The sequence below is a fragment of the Amblyomma americanum genome, chromosome 3 (genome assembly GCF_052857255.1).
Source record: "Amblyomma americanum isolate KBUSLIRL-KWMA chromosome 3, ASM5285725v1, whole genome shotgun sequence".
Classification (NCBI taxonomy): domain Eukaryota; kingdom Metazoa; phylum Arthropoda; class Arachnida; order Ixodida; family Ixodidae; genus Amblyomma; species Amblyomma americanum.
In genome coordinates this window covers 194561947-194581703 of record NC_135499.1, presented here as the reverse complement: position 1 = coordinate 194581703, position 19757 = coordinate 194561947, and the positions used below count along the sequence as shown (strand labels likewise).

Sequence of the window (19757 nt, the reverse complement as noted above, 5' to 3'; positions counted from 1 at the left end):
CTTCAAAATGCAGTGGAAGGCCAAAGCTTGCACCATAAGCTGTGACGACATTGTGGAGTCCTTGCCATTCTTACGTTAAGCGCACATTTCCGCTTGCCGCTTCACGGCGATAAGATAAAGGATGGGCTTAGTCACAAACGGAATGGCGTTCGGGCTGTAGCCTATACGACGCCTTGACACAGTGAGCAAATCCTCATTTCACTGCCCGCGCACGAACCGAACTGCAGAGAATAGTAACTGCATGAACGAAACTCACACCCCAGCGTTATATTGAGGAACACGAGCAGTTGGGCTAGTTTGTTTTCCATACCTCGATCAGCCCGTGCACAGGAACACAAGGGACAAGACGGAGGAGGACAACTCGGACGGAAGCGTCGAACTTCCAACTTTTGCTTTCTGAACTTTCAATAAAAGCGCTATTCTATTCCTTCTCGTCTGTCTAGCCAGTTTTTCGCGCCGTCTCTATCTTGCTCTCCATGCGTCCTGCTGCCACCCTGTGTAGTTAGTCCCTTGTGCTTGACCTCCGACTTGCGACGCTTTTGCACCCAGCGCGGAAACAGAGCTGTGCGAAAAAAAAACATGTCTTCTTGTATGGACATGCAGGAGCCTATTCCCTCGAAGACGCAGCTTCCCGGCGGCCATGGAATGTCCAATGGCTCCAACGGCACAGCTACCTTCGCCAACGGTGGACCACACGTGGCCAACGGAAAGCAAAACGGAACCACCGTGCTGGTCGCAGCTCCCGAGACAAAGAAAGGTGACGGGGTCCTGTACAGGGTCAACGACACACCTCCCTGGTACCTCTGCCTGGTGCTCGGCTTCCAGGTACGCGCTGCTTTTTGAGTGCATTTTTAAAGTCACTGCGATATCGCTTTCAAGAAAAGAGAGAATGAGCAAGCTAATATCCTCTCCAGGGGCCACGTGCTGCTGCATCTGAGCAAAGCTGTGTGCAAGCAGTGTCGCACGGCACAGCCAATTAAATCTCAAAGCAACAGATACGTGCGCCGATAATGTGTTTTATTGCATGAAAGATGTCAAATCAAATCAAAACAGTTTATTCAAGCATCCTAAGATACTTAGGGTGACGTCATGTGCAGCTGCTCCAAAAGGCTTTTTTTTTTTAGACAAAGCGCCTCCAGCGTATCGTTTTCATTTGTAGATGCCTCGGGCTGGTAAAAAGTGGGACTGGGTAAAGCTAACGCCTTGCTTACCAAAAGGTTGTTCCTCTGTATGCAGCATTACCTGACCATGATGGGCGGCACGGTGAGCTACCCATTCCTGCTCGCGCCCTACCTGTGCATCGCCGAGGACGACCCCGCTCGGGCCCAGCTCATCTCTACCATCCTCTTCGTGTCCGGTCTGGGCACCCTGCTGCAGGCCACCTTCGGCGTGCGCCTGCCCGTCATTCAGGCATGAGCTCCCCTCTGGTGTTCGAATCAGGCTCGTATGTAGCGTTAGTTCAGCCTTGGCCAAAAGTAACCAAGCTGGACGGTTTGCTTTTCAGTCGTATATAGAAGCTATTATGCCAACGCTCAAGCTCTAAATGTCTGTATGACAAGGAGAACCCTTGTCCTCACCTTCCGAGAACTTTATGATCGTTAGGGAAGCCGTAAGGGCTCCACTATTCGAATGAGAAGCAAACCATGCAGCCTGGTTACTTCTGACAAAGGCTGTACACCTCGCCTCAACGCTACAATATGTCCCACGCTTGCAGGGTGCAGGGCGGTGAAATCTCAGCAAGTTGTGCGCACGCAAAAGCATTCGTGTTATCCCTTCTGTCGTCCCATTTTTAGCGCCAACCTCTGTAAGACGTAGAAAACCAGGTAGCCCAACTTCATGCTTGACATTTATCATTGAACCGCGCACCATCTCTACTCGTCGAAACCTCCATGAAAATACAGACTAGCGCGATTTGAAAGTTGTCACGTTTGTTCCGTTGAAACAGATTAAGAGATTTTATTCCTGGCGTGACGGTCGCCTTGTCTGCAACAAACGTGACGGTGCACGATAAAGGAATCCTTCGGCTAGCTAAGCTCGTGAATCCGTTGCAGCTTTCTTCAGTTTAGTTTAGTTTAGTTTATGGGGGTTTAATGTCCCAAGGCGACTCAGGCCATGAGGGTCGCCGTAGTGAAGGGCTCCGGAAATTTCGACCACCTGAGGTTCTTTAACGTGCACTGACATCGCACAGCACACGAGCCTCTAGAATTTCGCCTCCATAGAAATTCGACCACAGCGGCCGGGATCGAACCCGCGTCTTTCGGGTGAGCAGCCGAGCGCCATAACCACTGAGCCACCGCGGCGGCTTGTGCAGCTTTCTTCAGGAAATAAACCGTGCTAGAGCAGGTTAAGCCTGAAGCGGTCATCTTCAAATCGCATTAGGCTGTACGTTGGGAGAAACATGGCATCGCGAAAAAACGAAATGCTAGAATTAATCGCGTACTTAAGCATCGTCACAATAAAAGATATTTGCTTGTTTTAGTAATCGGACTTTGAGCTCTGTATCTTGCACCGAAGAAGAACATACTTAGTGGACACGAATACTGCAAGCGCGAGGAGTTTTAGCTTTGGTAGCGTCGCCCGCCGCCATCAGCGTATATCCTAGCGGAAAATCGCCAACCCATGCGGTAGTTTACCAATTTTATCGGTGCCGTTCGGAGTCCAGGACACCACTGCGGGGCTTGAGCCAGTCAGGCTTATACCAAAATACCGCTCATATCGAACTTTTATCTCCGTACCGTTGTCTTTGTGATGGTAACGGTCAAATGTAGCGGCACAGGTTTATCGAATGTTTCATCTTCAACGACATCAGTGCGAAGCAGGCTTGATGGCTCGATCCGGCTGTTGGGACATCGTCTCTCCAAAGAGTGCGTTTTCAAAGTTTGAAGAATCCTCAGTGATTTGCATGTAATGTAAAGCCTTTGCCTCACAGCGCAGAAGAAAAAGCTTTTGTTTAGTTGCACCGGTGTTGGTTCACGACTGACACATCATCACAGAAACCAGTGTTCTCTTAGTGCATTTTTACGGCACAGTTTGGTTCGTTGGGTAAAACGTCTATGTGTTTGACGGGCGCAAGGTTCATATGCATCGCGCTTCGCTTATTCAAAGTGTTACCCGAATCCCCAATGTTTATGGGCCGGTCAGACTTAGAGGGATAGCACAATAGCAGTATAGATTCTGTTGCAAAAACGAGCTTAAACTTTCTAGTGTGACTGCATAGAAACCGGTCAGGCCTTAACGGCTGTCTGTCGCACTTGCAGGGCTCGACATTCGCGCACCTGGTTCCCATCCTGGCTGTTCTGCAGCTTCCGCAGTGGAAGTGCCCGAACCTATCAGCAGAGCCCAGCGCGGGCGCCGACGGGACCGCCTCGTCCATCGGCAGCGACTGGAGACCGCGAATGCTCGAGGTATGTGTGTGACTGCAGACCTCACACTTGCACGTACATTGTGGGCCGCTGAGTCCTTCTGCCCCCTTTGTTTTTATTTTATTCAAGTTGTGTGGGAAGACTACAGAGAATGACAGCAACGTTACCTTCACGAGTGTATCAGTTGGGCTGGTCGATGGACAGCCTACAACGTCACGTGACTCGTGGAGAGAAGGAGCTGAAGGATGTGCTGCGCACTGGGAGGAATAGGGAAGAGAGGCGCAGGTGGCAGCTGAATGGGGCAGCGCTGCTGAGGAGAGAGCGCGAACGTCACGTGGCATGCCATTGCAGCAAAGGGATGTCATGCTGGTCGACCCGTCCGATCACTTCTGGGAGTTTGGCCGGGACGTCGCATGGCACTGGACCATGTGTGGTGCGTCGGATTGCCGAGCAGTCTCGAAGCATCGCAGCCTCGACGTAATCGTCCAAGCGCACCTCGGAAAGCGAATTGCTTGGCATCCGCTTCAAGTGCATGCAAAAACATACGGAACACGCAAAAAAAGTATTTCAGGCCAAGATAAGCTAGATAAAGCCTTGCAATACCTTGGTATTGGAACCTGTCAGATAAGCTTGAAAAACCTAGTGAGATTTTACCACCGGCGCCTTTTTCTCATAGTTTTTGATACATCTTGACGTTTCGCTTTCAAGGCGTAGACGGTCGAGGAAAAGCAAAAAACATAACAAATAAGGTCATTCGCTCGCAGGCTGCCCACCGCTGCTGCTTTTACTCATTTTTCCTTTTTTGTTTTCACTGGGATCTGGCAAACGGAGCGGAAAGAATAACAAAGTGAAAAAAAAAGAAAGGCACCCGTGCGGAGAAAGCCACATCCAGCAGCCTTGGCGCTCGTTCGCGTACATGCTGGAGGCGGGTTGAAGGTCGTCCAGTGGCGCTCTCCTGGAGACGCCGGATTAGCTCGGAAAATTCCATTGGAATTGCAGAAACCGTCTGTCATATGCACTGAGCCTGCACGAATACCACGTCGCCGCTGGGGATTGCCTCGTTTTTTCTGACTAATCTCTTCGTGAATTCCGAAGTGCAGTCACCGCGGGCCCGAAACGCTGGGGTCTGTTTTGGTGATACCGGCCAAGATTGATACTTATAGCTTGGTGCGCGGCCTTGATGTGCACAAGGTTAGCAGAAAGAAAGGCGAAGACAGCAGAGGCAGCCTTGCTAGTCGTGCTGGGCGCCTGGCGATCGGCTCAAAACGAGTGTGCCTGCAAGCGTTCCCAGACTGCCCGGCAGGGTAGAATATATTTTTGGCATTCGCTTCGGCGGCAGGATCTTTTGTATTTTGACTTTTTTACTTTTATTCGCGGGGCAAGGCATAATTTTGTTCGTATTACTTCTTACTGACTCCCAGCTGCCCTTTGCCAGAAACTGTGTACACCTCTACGAAACGACATCCACTACCTTTCTTTTTTATTGAAGCGCTGAAAAACCTGCTTCAAATAATCCATGTGTAATGAAACACCTAATAGACTGTGTGGTTCTTTATCATTTACGAACCCGCCTTCCCCACTGACAATGAGTAATCAATGGCTAATTTAACATTGCTTCGTTGGCTAAGTAACCACAATGGCTGCCCGACCAAGGCACTGACCGAGTACTCGGTATACTACCTATGTATACTCCTGTATGCTCCTTACTTGTGGAAGCAAATTCTAAGCAGATAGCATCCAATTGGAAAAATCCTTTGTGTGTCGTATTTTCGCTATAAAAATTGAAACACGGAAAGAAGAATATGTGCAATAACCAAATTTTTCTTTTCTCACCAAGTGTAGGATCGACGGAAGATGCAGTACCACAGCTCTCATCCCGAAAGATGTCTTTTTTTTTTTCGTTCAACGAAAGTGCTTTACATGCATGACAGAGAGGTGAATCTAGATCGAACAGTGCCGATAAAATACAGAAAGTTAAATGCCGCGGTATACCACGAAGACGAACACTTCACGTTTCACCCTGACTTGTGTTTCGCCGTAAGTCGTAACAGCGAAAGAAGCGCGAGAGGCGCTCGTAAAAAGATCGCCGAGTTTAATCGGAAGTCGTCATTATCGAATTCGGTTTCTACAGAGATGCTGTCTTCCGCGTTCGTAACTCAGAGCTATCTGCACGGGTGAGCACTCATCGTGGTATACGACCGGTGATAGCGCATGCCTTCCGGGCTCAGCCTTTTTGAGATCCGTATAGTATACCTGTACTCGAGGTCGGGTATACTGCTCTAAAGCAGGCGCGCTGTCGCTGCTGCTGTAGTGCTACGCGTTCCACCCGCAGTTTTTTATCGTCGCGACTGGCATTAATTCCTGTCCAACCCCGGCCCTGCTTCGCGGGACCGACCCGTTGTATCTCGAAGACGAAGAGCTCCCTTTTTTACTGCCTGCAGCGCGATATGCGGGCTCCTCATGCGCTGCCGCAGGAGTGGTGCATTCGGAATTCCCGCCTGCTCGCCCCTCTCGGAGCGCGTGCTATCTCGCGTAGAAGAGTAGGCGGATGTGTCAGCTGTAGAGGTAGGTTAAGTAAATCACCTTGACGCGCTGGGGTATATGGCTCGCCCGGCTCGTGCGTCCTTCGGGAATCTGTGGTGACAGCTATATTTGCGCGCATGCGGCATTTAAAGCGGGCATCTGTGCTCGCGGAGCGTGAGGCGAAAGCGTCGCTCACCTTCTTATGCACGCGGATGCTTTTATGAAGGAATACGCGTACACCGGCCACCTTGACGCAACAACCCGAGTAGTGCGAAAAGCTTCTTGGTTTCTTTCTCTTTTTCTGACCGGAAGCGATTCTGTTTTCTTACAGAATTCTTTATTCGCTTTTATGCGTCACCACTTCGGACGTTTGTCTGCCTGCTAGCGCCGCGCACTTGGACTCATGCAGCGTGACGAGTTGCACTCGTATTGACTCAACGATTTACATTCGCAAATCATTTGCGCAAATCCCCTGCGCTTTTTGTTACATATGCACATAAGTCATTTCAGCTATTCGCGTGCTAATCATGGCAGTGCACTTCACTGTCCTGGCTGTGAGGGAAAAAAAAACTAACTAGCTGCAGTGGTGGTGCTTGTGGTACTAAAGCAGGAATTGAAATAGGAGCAACTTGTAGGATTCGTAGCACGCTCTACTTCCCATTAGGTTAGTTCGCTGGTGTAGCTGCTTCAATCCATGCATTGGCAGAAAAAATAAAGTTCGCTTCAGGGTCGGGTCATGTTCTCCGTCCGGTTCGCCGGTGTTCCTGGACGATGTTCGCCTGACTTTGCAAAGAACTAGAGTTAAAAGCATTTCATGCTTGAAATCTCTGAGTTAGCCCACGGGTTCTAATGTCGTGTCTCATGTTTTAACGAGCGAAAACAAAAAAGAGCCATGCCTATAGCGCATGATCCACATCTGCAGCTTACCCATCGATGGGCATCATGGAATCTAGTCATAACAAATATACATGAGTTGTCATCTGCTGTACCAGTTAAAGTTTCAATTTATGCTTCGTGCATATCGCTGATGACTAGAAGAATTGACCACTAGATCGGATAAATCTACCAATAGAAGAGAAATTGCATGCAAAGACGTGTCCCCTCCACAGCATTCAAGTACAGAGAAAACAAAAATGAAATATATTGGTAAATGTCAATGAGTGCATGGTACGGCGACAAAACATCTGTCCTGTCGTCTCTCCTTTTTCCTGTGAATGTCAGATTAGCGCACAATATTCCTAAAATTTTATGCACCAACTAGCCCGTCCGAAAGTCTTACTTCAACATAACGGAGGAAACAGGAGAGTTACACACACATGCTCAAGATTTCGTCACACAAACCTGGCAGCGCTGCCCTAGAAGCACTACGGACAAGCTAAGGCTGTACACGAGAAAAAGAAAAAAAAAAGCCAGTGAGGTGCGTTTTCAGGTGCACTAGCTTGCCGCTTTTTTATGTTTTATTTTCAGTCGTTATCTTCTTTCTCGAGTCCTCATCCCTTTCCCTGTGCTCTTCCCTCTCTCCGCCGCCCCAGGTGCAGGGAGCCATCATGGTCGCTTCCGTGTTCGAGGTGTTGGCAGGCGCCACGGGCCTGGTCGGCCTGCTCACCCGCTGGATCACGCCACTGGGCATCACGCCCACCATCGCGCTCATCGGCCTCTCGCTCTTCCCGGAGGCGTCGCACCACGCCCAGACCAACTGGCCCATCGCCCTGTCGTACGTGTTGCCACCCGGCCGCTGTCCTGCGCCTCTTCCGGGGGCACGCCGCAATTAGGGGCCGTTTAGACGTCTGGGCTGCCCTGACGCAATCGATAAGAACCTAATCGAAAAGGGCGCCGTCTCGAACGACACGCGAGGGTTTCCAAAGCTGCCTTCGCACCTTTTTCAATGTCTGCCACTCTCGCTATGCCGAGCGTTGCATCTTCCATTTGTCGATGGATGCCTGAAGCATCGAGCCTCTCTCTCGAGTCTCTTGAGCATCCGCCTCGCATGCGGATGGTGCGGGGTTCGATCCCCAGTGCCGCCTGCTACCCACCGGTAATACAATGAGGAAAAGCTTCCCCTGGTCTGGTGCTTGGCTTATTCAGGGCAAAATGCTTGGGAAATGGGTCTTTGACTCCACCTTGAGTAAACAAAAAAGGGTCACAGTCACAAGTTGTGCTTCTACCGCACGGATTTAGGGTTGCTTGACGGCGGAACTTATCTCAGTTCCGTCAAGGCAACGGAGTGAAATAGAGCGTCCAAGTTTCGCATATTAGTTCGTTTTATTGCGAGGCATTTGAAACCTGGCACAAAGTTTAGTAAACCGCTTTATTCATTCCCCCCACCCCACCCCAGTGCATGCGGTGTGCGACGTCAGGGGTGAAAACTAAAATTGAATGATGATCCGTTCCCAAGATGCGAGAGATTGAATCTGAAAAAGAAATGCTAAATGTACGGTCCCTGCCCTTCATCGCATACAGTACGCGGCGACGTCGGAGCCTACACGCTGCTTATTGGAAGCATACAACTCTTTATATATCACTGCACAAGCCACCGCGACTATAGATACAAATAAGGTTTGCAAATCTTTTTGTGTGTTTGTTGAAAGTCAATGACAGTGAGGCCAAAACTGAGAAAGCAGGAAAGGCCACAGAACGAAAAATTGGATTCCTGAACACGCGCAGACAACCGGCCACTAAATACAGTGGGATGAAGCGGCATTGTGGCTGCAGAAAGGAAAGTTTTAATACCACATCTAGAGCACACGACGCCCTACGGAGTGAACAGGACAGAAGGCATACTTCCTCATATCCATTCGGATAAAGTAGGAGCGGTGGTGGAAACTGCATAAGCTGTTTTGCCTTTTTTTTTTTCACTTTTCTTATCGTGAACAAGCGTCACGTACAGAATCATAGACGTCAACTTCGTTGTTTTTGACTTCGTCAACTACCCACACTTTGCCTTGCAACAAGAAAGGCCCAGCAGCTGTGGTGCCTTGCCTGCGACTGTGTGCACTCGGGTGGCCAGCTGGTCGATCTTGCGCGCCGCAGCTGTCAGCCAATGCCGTCGAGATGTGACGATCGTAGTGACGCATTCTTGAGCGCCCTCACTTCCGTGCCTCTCGCAGGACTGTGGTGCTGGTGGCGCTGTTCTCCCAGTACCTCCGCAACGTTCGGGTGCCCGTGGTGGGCACCAGACACCGCAAGGAACCCCACCGACCCCGCAGGATGGCGCTGTTCTCTCTATTCCCGGTTCGTTTTCCACCTGGATTTTTATTAAACACCGACATTTTGAACAAAGCTCATGTAGAAGACACAGCTCCAGCCTGTATACGACGTGCTTTGGGGCAGCAACCCATAAACGAGTATAAACACGGCGAGAAAAACTTTGAACGAAACAGCCTTCGAGCGATGTCTTTGCAGAGAAGTGGTACTTTATTCTTCGTTGTGCAATGAATCGAGCGCGCCAACTGAAGCGCCAGAAGTTTTTGAATACACTTATGCTGAAAATGCGTCCGCCACTTGTTATGTGTCTTCAGACGTCGACATCCATCACCATGGAGTAGGACAGCCGCGCACACTGAGCCCTGGCTATCGTCTGCATTATTTTATCTCTAGCGTCTCTAAATGGCCCTTTAATACGTCCACGTGGGTAGGCACATGTTAGTTTGTACCACACAGTTCAAATCTGGCGCCTTTCTAAATGTATGGGCGAAGGTTCTGCAGAACGTTTCAACACAAATCCACTAAGCAAACAAATGCGCGGCTGTCAGGCTGCGAGAGTGGCTCAGGTATATCTTGTCAGGTGCGCCAATTGTCCAACGACGAAGACCCGCGCTCGAATGTCTTAGCTCACTTTGTCGTTGTTTTCTTTCTCGTCAGATCATCATGACCATCGGAATCATGTGGCTCGTCTGCCTGGCGCTAACCCTGACCGAAGCCGTTGGCCCCGAGAGCGCTGTCCGCACGGACACAAAGCTGCGAGCACTGAGAGAGAGCAGCTGGTTTAACCTCACCTATCCCTGTGCGTATCACTGGCGTAGTCATCGCTTTCACTTGGCTGTGCGCTTTCTTTTTTCGCCGCTTTCGGGCGCAAAGCGCTTTTCGTACGCGAGCCCTTAGGTGGTAACGTGCAACAGAAACCTGAACTAAATCCGCCACATTCACAAGACGGCTCTTTGCTTATTATAATCACCGATAGCTACTGAACTTGGTCGCCTTCGGTTTGTGAGTGAAGCTGCGTTGGGAAAAAAAAAAACGAGGAGGACACTTAAGCTCCGCCTTAGGTATATGACGCGATAGCGTTAATGGGTTTATTCCCATAAATGCGGAATCGATCATTCTCTTATTAACATCCATAGATCACTAGGAATGCTCATACCGCTCCTGGCGCAGTGGTGCAGCGGTTAAACGAAGCGCCACTTCCCTGCGATGGCGGGTGCTGCCACCGGTGGGGCTTGTGTGACCCAGATTGCTTTTGCTCAGCCACCTGTCGTGGCCATTCATTAACTGCCCCCTTCTACGGTGGTCAGTTGACTCACAATCCGGTGGGCAGGTTTTGATGACGCCACAGGGTCACGTGACCTACACGGACCACCTAGGTTGCCGCCGCTTGCTCCGGCCGCTCCGGATGCAAGGCTTCAAACGGTCTCCAACGCCGACGCCGGACAATTTTAATGCGATAGCGTTAAGGAGCCCGTGTCGCAGAAAATCAGGCGCCGCGTCGTCGTCGGCGTCGTTGACCGTGAGCAAGCATTCCCAGAGAAGCAACCGAGGAGCTAGGTGGGCCACCTAGGTCACGTGACCTTGTGGCGTCGTCGCAACCTGCCGACCGGATTGTGAGCAAACTGCGCACCGTGGCAGGTGGCAGCTAAAGATTGGTCGCGAGAGGTTGCTGCATGGGAAGACCAACCTAGATCGCATAAGTCCCACCGACCGCAGCACCTGCCATCGCAGGGCAATGGTGCATCGCTTAACCGCTGTACCACTGCGCCTAGAGTGGTATGAGCGCTCCCAAGGAACTCTAAATGTAAAGTAGAGAATGACAAATTCTGCATATATGGGCATTAACTCATTAGCTGTCGCGTCATATCCTCAAGGCGGAGCTAAAGTGCCACCTCCAGGTTTTTTTCCCGACATGGGGGCCATATACTAACGCTCTCGCGTTAAAAAAAACACGAAACGAAATATTTTGTTGTTTTGCCAGACACGATCTTGAAAACAAGACAATACACATAAGATGCCACGTGGCTGCTACATACGTGCCACTTCTCTCCTGTGCGCTGTCGTTATCTGTTTATCCTGTTCAATGATCAGACGTGGCCCTTCGAAAAGAAACTTGTTGTTGCTAGCCTCTAGTTTACGAAGCTGTATCTGCTCAAGCGCGTTTTCTTTTCTCTTTAGTTGCCGTTTTTAGAGTCGACTATGTTTGCGACGTGACGCTTCCTGTCATCTCGGCAGAGCTCGCTCTGATACGACTGTAAATGCTTACGGTCATACTTAAGCTGCTGATTATACGATTAAATTTTGTTCTTACGACACGTTTTTGTCCCCGATTCAACAAAAACTTCTGTTATCGCTGCGGGAGACTTTGTGTCACATTTTTAATCTGGGTAGCGTTTTCATTTTTTTGTATCTATCTCGTTGTCAACTGTCCCCTCTCACAAGTAATTGTGCGTTTCATTACATGGTCTGTGTTCATTATATTGCGCGCTGTTCCATTTAACCCTTTGACAAGCTATTTTTTTTTACTTTGATACAAATTAAATATTTTAAAACTTAAATAGTATATTCAGATCTTAAGACAATTTGTTAGTTTTCCAGCGCAGAATACTCGTGGTTGATCGTTTGGAGGGATGTGCGAAACTTCGTATGAAGCGCATAATTGCTGAAAATAGCAACATATACATGCCGCGACTTATCAAGTAAGCACCGAGAGATCGTGAAAATAACTTCTATTTCGAAGGGGCACATTACGCTTGAAACCGCGAAAAAAGCTTTTTTTTTTAATACTGGTGGCAATATATGTCTGCACAAAAATAACAGACGACGTGCTACCCCGCTCACTTTTCGCGACCACTTTGGCATGAAAAAACTAGCTTGTTTGCGCGACGCAGGACGCGAAATTAACCTGAAGCAAATCAATCACTGCTGGATGTAGCTCACTTTCAGAAAAATCTGATAGTTCGAATCGTATACAATTGTGTACACAGTGTGTCAAAGGGTTAAATGACCTGCCTTGCGTCCACTGCTCTTCTCGTGTATGCTGTTACGCACGCCTATGTTATGCTATGCAATGCTTTGCCATGTCAGCCTATGGTACGCTGTGATATGAGATGCTTTACTACGCTATGCTATGCCACGAAATGCCATGTTATGCTACGAAAATGCTATGCTATGCTATGCTATGCTATGCTATGCTATGCTATGCTATGCTATGCTGTGCTATTCTGTGCTATGCTGTGCTGTGCTGGGCTCATACCCAACAGTTCTGGACAAAAGCATTTTTGAATGGGAGAGAGTTTATAAGCGCAATTTTTCTATACATTGTAAGATTTCCCTACAACAATCAATATATCCGCAGATCTCCCGTCAGCAGGCTTGCATTCTTTTTCTATTGCCGCTTTTGTTATCGTCAAAAGCGTGCCCCCCCCCCCCCCCCCCCCCTCATTGGTTATGTACGTCAGTCTTAACTGCTCGATGCGAAAGATGGAAACTCTACAGAAAAGAGCTTTTGCTAGATATCGGAAGAATAGACCATTACCTTCAGTATTTCTATACCAGTACCTTACAGTCTCCCAGCGTTCAAAATTTCTGTCCAATAATTTTGGACACGGCGCTATTTATGCTCACGTGCACACTTCGTCCTGCAGTCCAGTGGGGTCTTCCGACGGTGAGCGTGGGTGCCGTGGTGGGCTTGCTGGCCGGCGTGCTGGTGTCCGTGGTGGAGTCCGTGGGCGACTACCACGCATGCGCGCGGCTCTCGGGTGCGCCGGCACCGCCCGTGCACGCCGTCAACCGGGGCATCATGGTCGAGGGCCTGGGCTCCGTGCTGGCCGCCGCATGGGGCGCCGGCTGCGGCCTCACCTCGTACAGCGAGAACATCGGCGCCATCGGAATCACCAAGGTGGGCGAGGGCTCCGGCGCCGTGCGAAGCGGCCGCGCACACTTCAACAGGGGTCACCTCTCTCAGTCGGCCAACGTTTCGACGAGAGAATTTGTTTTCGTTTGGTCTCTCTGTCCCACTGTCGAAGCATTGGCCACCTGACCGAGGCTTCCATCCCCACCCCTGCTCAGGTCGTTTTCGTTATTGTGGTTGTTAGCCTTTCAAAATATGGCACTTGTAGCCACACTGGATGATCGGCCAAGAATCGGGAGGCAGAGGTTGCTATTCACCTGTACTCAGTAAAAGGCAAAATAAATGCACGCAGGAAAGTAACACCGGTGGATTCTGCCTCAAGAAGGGCATGGACTGAAAAGGAATGAGAGTTTGGATGAAAAGAGAGAGGAGGGGGGTGGGGGGGGGTGCGCTCCAAGGGTGCCACCTTCCTTTCTCTCTTCCACCGTGTAGCCGCGCCGACTACGAATATAGAGAGGCGAAAGAACTGACACACACGCAACAAAAGAGCGCTAACATATAAGGCTATTAGCATCAAAGAACCAGTCAAGTGCTTTTCTGCCCAGGGTATTCTTCTTCCAGGTGAGCAAGCACGTTGCAACACGTTGACAGCCACCCAGATTCACGCTTGTCTTATTTTAAGAAAACGAAGTGCTGGCTCCTGTAAAAAGCGGAGGAATGAAAAATGAGTTAATTTTGAGTAAGCGATGTGCCAAACAAATGCAAATCAAAGTTGTCACGTGCGTAGGCACGAATGTGAAATGTGCCCCTTTTGTGGATGCTCAGAATGGTCAGTGCGTTGATACAGTCATCCAAGCGACATCCAGCTGCCGACATCGACCTTTCAAAAGCTGTCACTGGAGCGTCTAATAACACCTCCAAATGGCGACTAGTTTGTAGCACCTCCTATACGAAATCCGCGATGAAAGAAGTAGCGGAGTATGCATGCGACGGGGGTACACTGCACTTGCGACGGTGCGGTCGTATAAGTCAGAAACTGCGATGAAACAGCCATGGTATGCGCGCATGTGCAGGTGGCGAGCCGGCGGGTGATCCAGTACGGCGCCGCCATCATGCTCGTGCTGGGCATGGTGGGCAAGGTTGGCGCCCTATTCGCCGCCATCCCGGAGCCCATCATGGGCGGCATCTTCATCGTCATGTTCAGCGTTGTCTCCGCCGTCGGCCTCAGCAGCCTGCAGTTCGTGGACCTCAACTCGTCGCGGAACCTGTTCGTGCTCGGCGCCTCCCTGTTTCTGGGCCTTTGCGTGCCCGACTGGGTGCGACGCCACCCGGCCGCTATCGCCACAGGTATACCGTGCGCACGCGTGCAAACCACAAAAAGAATAAAAAAAGGGGAAAGAAGAGTACGCGTGTAGTGGTGTGCGTACAGTCTATAGTGGATTCAGAGATTGTTACCGTGTCATGCTGCACTATGGGTTATGAGGCAGACCGTACAAGAGGGCTTGATTTTTAATTGTGGCTACCTGTTGTACAGTATGGTCTGCGCAGAAAAGGAACATCCTCAGCACTCAATGAAACTTCCAGTTAGTATTGCAGCACTTCTTAAAACTTGAACTTCATGTGGAATCCGCAGAATATTTTCTTCAGTAGTTGTCCGCCTGTACTATAGTTTCTGTACGTGAGTTGTGGCGTTTGTCTTGAAGAAAGATTTACTCTCGCTCGAATCGAGAGTGAGCTCGAGAGCTCTCTACCTCTATAGTGTTGGATGCGGGCCCGTACAGTCTTGATCGTCCTGCCTGTTCTTACGCTCAGTTTTGTGTACTCAAATGTGTTCCGTCAGACAGTAACCATCGTCCATCGCCTTCACAAACACTGAGGCAATCGTTCTCCTCTCTCCCTCTCTCTCTCACATACACAGGGAGCGAAGAAGTCGACCAGGTGTTCCGTGTTCTCCTCAGCACAAGCATGTTCGTTGGCGGCTTCGTCGGCATCTTCCTGGACAACACGGTGCCCGGTGAGTTACGCAACCATCTCTACGATCAACCGTTGAAACATCGCTACTCTTTGCAAATACCCAAGGACCAGTCAGTATATTACAGGCAGCTACGCAGGGAGAAATGGAGGAAAATGGTAAAAAGAAAAAATTTACTATCAAATTCAAAACCAGGGTTAGTCCAGCAGCGAGCAAGATAAAACCAGCGTAGGTATGATATGATCGCAACAGCCACGCATATACAGGCAGGGTGCCTCTGGGTCTAGAGTGCCATGAGTGCACGCACGCGTGTCGTGTGAGAAGTCTAAGTTGACTGGCTTGACTGGCATAGTACGGCTGTGAACTGCGGCACTGAAGTGCCAGCAGGCAGGCACTGTACCCCCTGAATTCCAGTGTTGAGCGTCAAGCCACTTTTGTCTCACAGCTGTGGTTCGCTGATTTTAACGCGACAGCGTTAAGGAGCTCGTGTCGCAGAAAATCCGGCGCCGGCGTTGTTGACCGAGAGCGAAAAATTCACGAAGAATCCCCAGAGAAGCAACCTAGGAGGCACGTGTGCCACCTTGGTCACGTGACCTTGTGGCGCTGTGATCACAACGTGCCCACCGAATTGTGAGCAAACTGCGCACCGTAGCAGGTGGTAGTTAAATTAAAAACTGATCGCTCGGGAAAAGTAACCTTGGTCGCAAAAGCTCCACCGGTGGCAGCACCTGCCATCGCAGGGCAGTGGCTTACCGCTTAAGCGCTGCACCACTGAGCCACGAGTGGTCTATGAATCTATGAATGTGAAGTAGAGAATGACCAATTCTGCATACGTGGGAATTTACCCATTACGCTATCGCTTCATGCCCTTAGGGTGGAGCTTAAGTGTCGCCTCCAATATTTGATGTCACATCTAAGCACCTGAAAAAAGTTGGTCAATCGGCCAGTCCGACGAAAATGTTTAGCATTATTAGACTTTCATTCCCCTCTGCATGACAGGACACATCACACACATTTTTTACACCCACCTATATTGCACACTTAGCCTTCTTTGTACTTCTTTACACTTAACTCTTTTGCACACTTGTTGTTCTATTCCACACCTAACTCCAGTATCTAGCGACATTCGGTTCTGGAGGTAGGTCACACACAACTACTTTAACGGAAGAGTGTCCTCCGACGCGCCGTTCTGCTATCTCCGCTCCTCTTCTCAGCTCACTTTCCTCCCCACCTTCCACGGTAGCCGTCCTCTGGGTTCTTCCCTTGACAGCCACCTTCCCTCCTCTCTCATACAAGTGGAGAGGGAGAATTCGATCTTTCCACTTTGACACGTGTCGACCGTGGCATATGGTTCTAGGAGACTTCAGAGAACACCGCCGACGAACACGTTTTTCCAACATGGAGGTCCTATGCTACGGCTCTTCCCATTGGAGGAAATGGAGCGGTGAGCTCGCGGTCGCCACCGTAGGCGTGTGAAATCACAAATAAAATTCACAGCATGTTTACCCTTGTAGTGATGGGAATTTCAGCGACAGCCAAGGTTATGGAAAAAAAAAGTGCGAGATTTCGCTCCCCGCGCCTCTTCCCCTCTTCTCGCTCCCCCTATCCTTGCCGCCCTTCTCACTCCTCCTGTCACTCGGGCGACGCCGACGACGACGCGATATCGCCAAGTGTACCATACACAGCTGTCGCTGGAAGTAGGAAGAAAAATTTTGCATTGCGCTTTGTCCTACGTAAGTAAAGGGTCTGGGTATAAGGGTTAGAGAAGAGCAAGTTGCATACCACCGAGCAGGCCGGCTTCACGGACGAAGTCCCACAAGGAAAGAACCACCTAATTACGCGCGTCGTCCACTCTTCTAGCGAAGCGACTCCGCGGCCTCTGCGCTTTGTATACGCATTGGTTCCAAACCGAGGCAATCACACAGCCGGTGCCGGGTGGTCGGCTGTGCTCAGGCAACAAGTTTAGGAGGCGTTGGCTCAGGTGTCCTACGTCCGGCACCCAAATGGCTCCGGGGTGACTTCTCCGTAGTTAAAATCTTGCGTCCGTCTCTTTGGTATACTAGGACGCCATCTGGCAGGTACGACCTCCATGGTCGCTGAAGAGAAAAACCTTCATATAACCGAGCGCTTCGAGGACTCGTGCTCTCCGCGTGCTTTCTCCCCACCGCCGCTTCTTCCGATAGCAGCATATGGAGCGAAATAGGTGTCGTAAGGGAGTAATTACTGGCATCCACCTAAGCGCAGCCATGCGGCTAGAAAGGAAAGCTAACAGCTTTCTCAGAAACTTCGCAGTTAAACAAAAATTCGTCCTGGTCCAGGGTTGGAACCCGGGACCACCGCTTCACCGGAGCAGTCGCTCTACCAACTGACCTAACCGGGACGGCAAGCTTATGGTAGGGCGAGAACGAATTGATCAATAACTCGAAGTGGGGACAGTGTTGGTCAAATAGGTGCCTTCAACGTCAACGTGGAAACTATAAATAAAAATCACAAGTAAAAATTACCGAACATTTACTTTTCCTGTTAAGATCAGCAGCAGATGTGGTGATGTGCAATGCTGACGCCAGTTGGAGTGTTTAGTAAGTGTGGAGAGAGTGTGGCATCTTTTGTGTTTATGCCGCTACACTCGCATTCGCGCCACGAGTAGGCCATAGTGAATTCCTTCTGCCGACCCTGCTGAGGTTGTGGGGTGTAGTAAGCAGCCATGGAACGCGGAGTGTGACAAGGGGCGCAGGAGTGTGGTGTGCGCGGACGAGGCCGTGATTCCACCGAACGTGTCATATACAGATGCCGCTGTAAAAGATGCCTTCGCTCACCCCGCATTGTTGGAGGAAAAAGGTGGCGAATGAAACGCAATTGCTTTAGTTCTTTTGTTTTCATGGGCTTTAGCCACATCTACAGTACCCCCAAGCTCACCCCATCTGCCTTGTTTCCTGTGTCTTTGCTGGAACAACGGGCGGCTCATGGTTTGCGCTTTGTGCAGGCACGCCGGAGGAGCGGGGCCTTCACGGCTGGCGCGAGCACGAATGCGGCGGGGAGGACGCCAGCGACGACAGCAGGCCGGGAGAGTCCTTGTCTGTCAAGGAATGCTACGACCCGCCGGGAGCGAGTTTTGTCGCCAACAAGATCCCTTTCTCACGCTTCGTGCCCTTCTGCCCAAACTTCCGAGTGTTCGGCCGGTAGTCCAGCCTGTCAACGCCCGGCGAGCACTGCTCGCCGCTCTACAGTGAGATTTTATATACAGAGAGGGACAAACGTGGCCTGTCTGCCGATTAGGGATGTGGCACATTCTGGACGAGAAAAGATGGACCTGCACCTTCCGGGGAAGTGACGTGCTGTGTGATGCGGTGACGATGTAACGTACGTCTCAACAACGCTCGACCGTGGACCTGCAGTTCTCTCTCTCACCTCACTTCCACACACCTCATCCTGTCTCACGAGACGTAGTGAGGCGGCTAGTGTACTGTGCCTTCCCTTTCCTGATAACCTTTCTTAAGTACACACATCGGCCGTGGACGTAATTAGGCCCGTCAGCGCTACGCCTGGTCTCGTGCTTAGAACACTCACGCGAAATGTGTGCGCCGGTCGTGCATGGCACGTGACTTGGAACGCTCGTCCCTGTCATCCGGGACATTCCAGTGCGAAGTGCAAAGCGCGTATGTTTGTATAGACGTGTGGTCATGTGTAGATGATGTGTTTACGTGTGTGCGTGCGTGTGCGATAATGCGTGCAAATCGTTGCTGTGAACGGTTTTAACAAAGATGTTGTTTAGGATCTCTAAGCTGCTTATGAAGAGCAGTTTAGCGGGGGTTTCTACATATGTCTGCGTGCAGCTTTTGTAGCAATTACGACAAGATAGGTCGCATTTCACAAGATGAAAATGCCTTTGTAGCGTACCGTCGAACCGCGAGCCTTGCCAATTGTTCTACAACTTTTCGCCAATACGAAAGAAGCGCGTTTGGCAAAGAACTATTTAGAGGTTGTCATATCTGCGTGGTTCTATTTCTCGCCATCAATATACATACCTCAGAAAAAGTTCAAGGAAAAAAAAACAGTCAAAGACGGAACACAGCGAAGAGGCGAGGCACGCATGTATACCAACTGACCCAGATTTCATCTCTACTGCAATTCCGAAAAAGTATCAGTTGCTAAGCCGCTTGGAACACACCCGCCTTGACTTCACGTGCGTTCCGCTTAAAGAACACAGGATTGACCCGACTGACGAGTGCAACCCGCCGATGTAACGAGAAGGGCCCACTCAATGTGCAACCAGGGGTACGCGACCTCTGCTGGTTTCACACCGGGTGTCCAGGAATTGCACCTGACGGCTGGAGCAAAGCTGAATTCTATGAAGGCGTAAACACAGTGTGTGCCTTGCTTGTTCTTCATTTCCTAGGTGCACGATGGTTCGACAAAATAAACAATTTTTTTATACCATAAACGCGCTTTGTTCGTTTCAATCTGCATTTACGACGCGAGTATATATCTGGGCGATGAGTGCAAGAGCCGCCAGTTCCGCATCGCGCTGCCTAGGCGTCGCTTTTGTGGGCAAACAACTCTTTTGCAGGGGGTTAAAGTTCAGCTACGACAGTTACACTTGCCACGTGCGTCAGTGTGATGTTGAAGCGCTCCCAATTAATGGTTCGTTCCCTCCCCACTCAAAGGCAAGTCAGCAGGGTCATACGCCTGCTCTGTGTAGCGTTATCAGTCACGTATAAAACGCCCACTCCGAGGGTGCTTCCTGGGCGTACGCGCTCAGCGTCGGCGCTCTCGGCGTACGCGAGAACCGGTCTGCGCATGCGCACTGCAGGAGACGCCAGCGATCCTCGGCGGGGCGCCGATA

At 50.4% G+C, this 19757-nt stretch overlaps 1 protein-coding gene across 1 annotated transcript; it reads left to right on the top strand.

The window, feature by feature from the left end:
* The first annotated feature begins 564 nt into the window (after positions 1-564).
* On the top strand, positions 565-19354 carry LOC144125779 (solute carrier family 23 member 1-like). Its single transcript, XM_077659482.1, has 10 exons — positions 565-825; positions 1237-1410; positions 3258-3404; positions 7418-7599; positions 8993-9116; positions 9747-9888; positions 12737-12990; positions 14016-14289; positions 14861-14956; positions 17898-19354. The coding sequence occupies exons 1-10, from the start codon at positions 580-582 to the stop codon at positions 18095-18097; spliced, it is 1839 nt and encodes a 612-aa protein (XP_077515608.1). The 5' UTR covers positions 565-579; the 3' UTR covers positions 18098-19354.
* Positions 19355-19757: the final 403 nt, after the last annotated feature.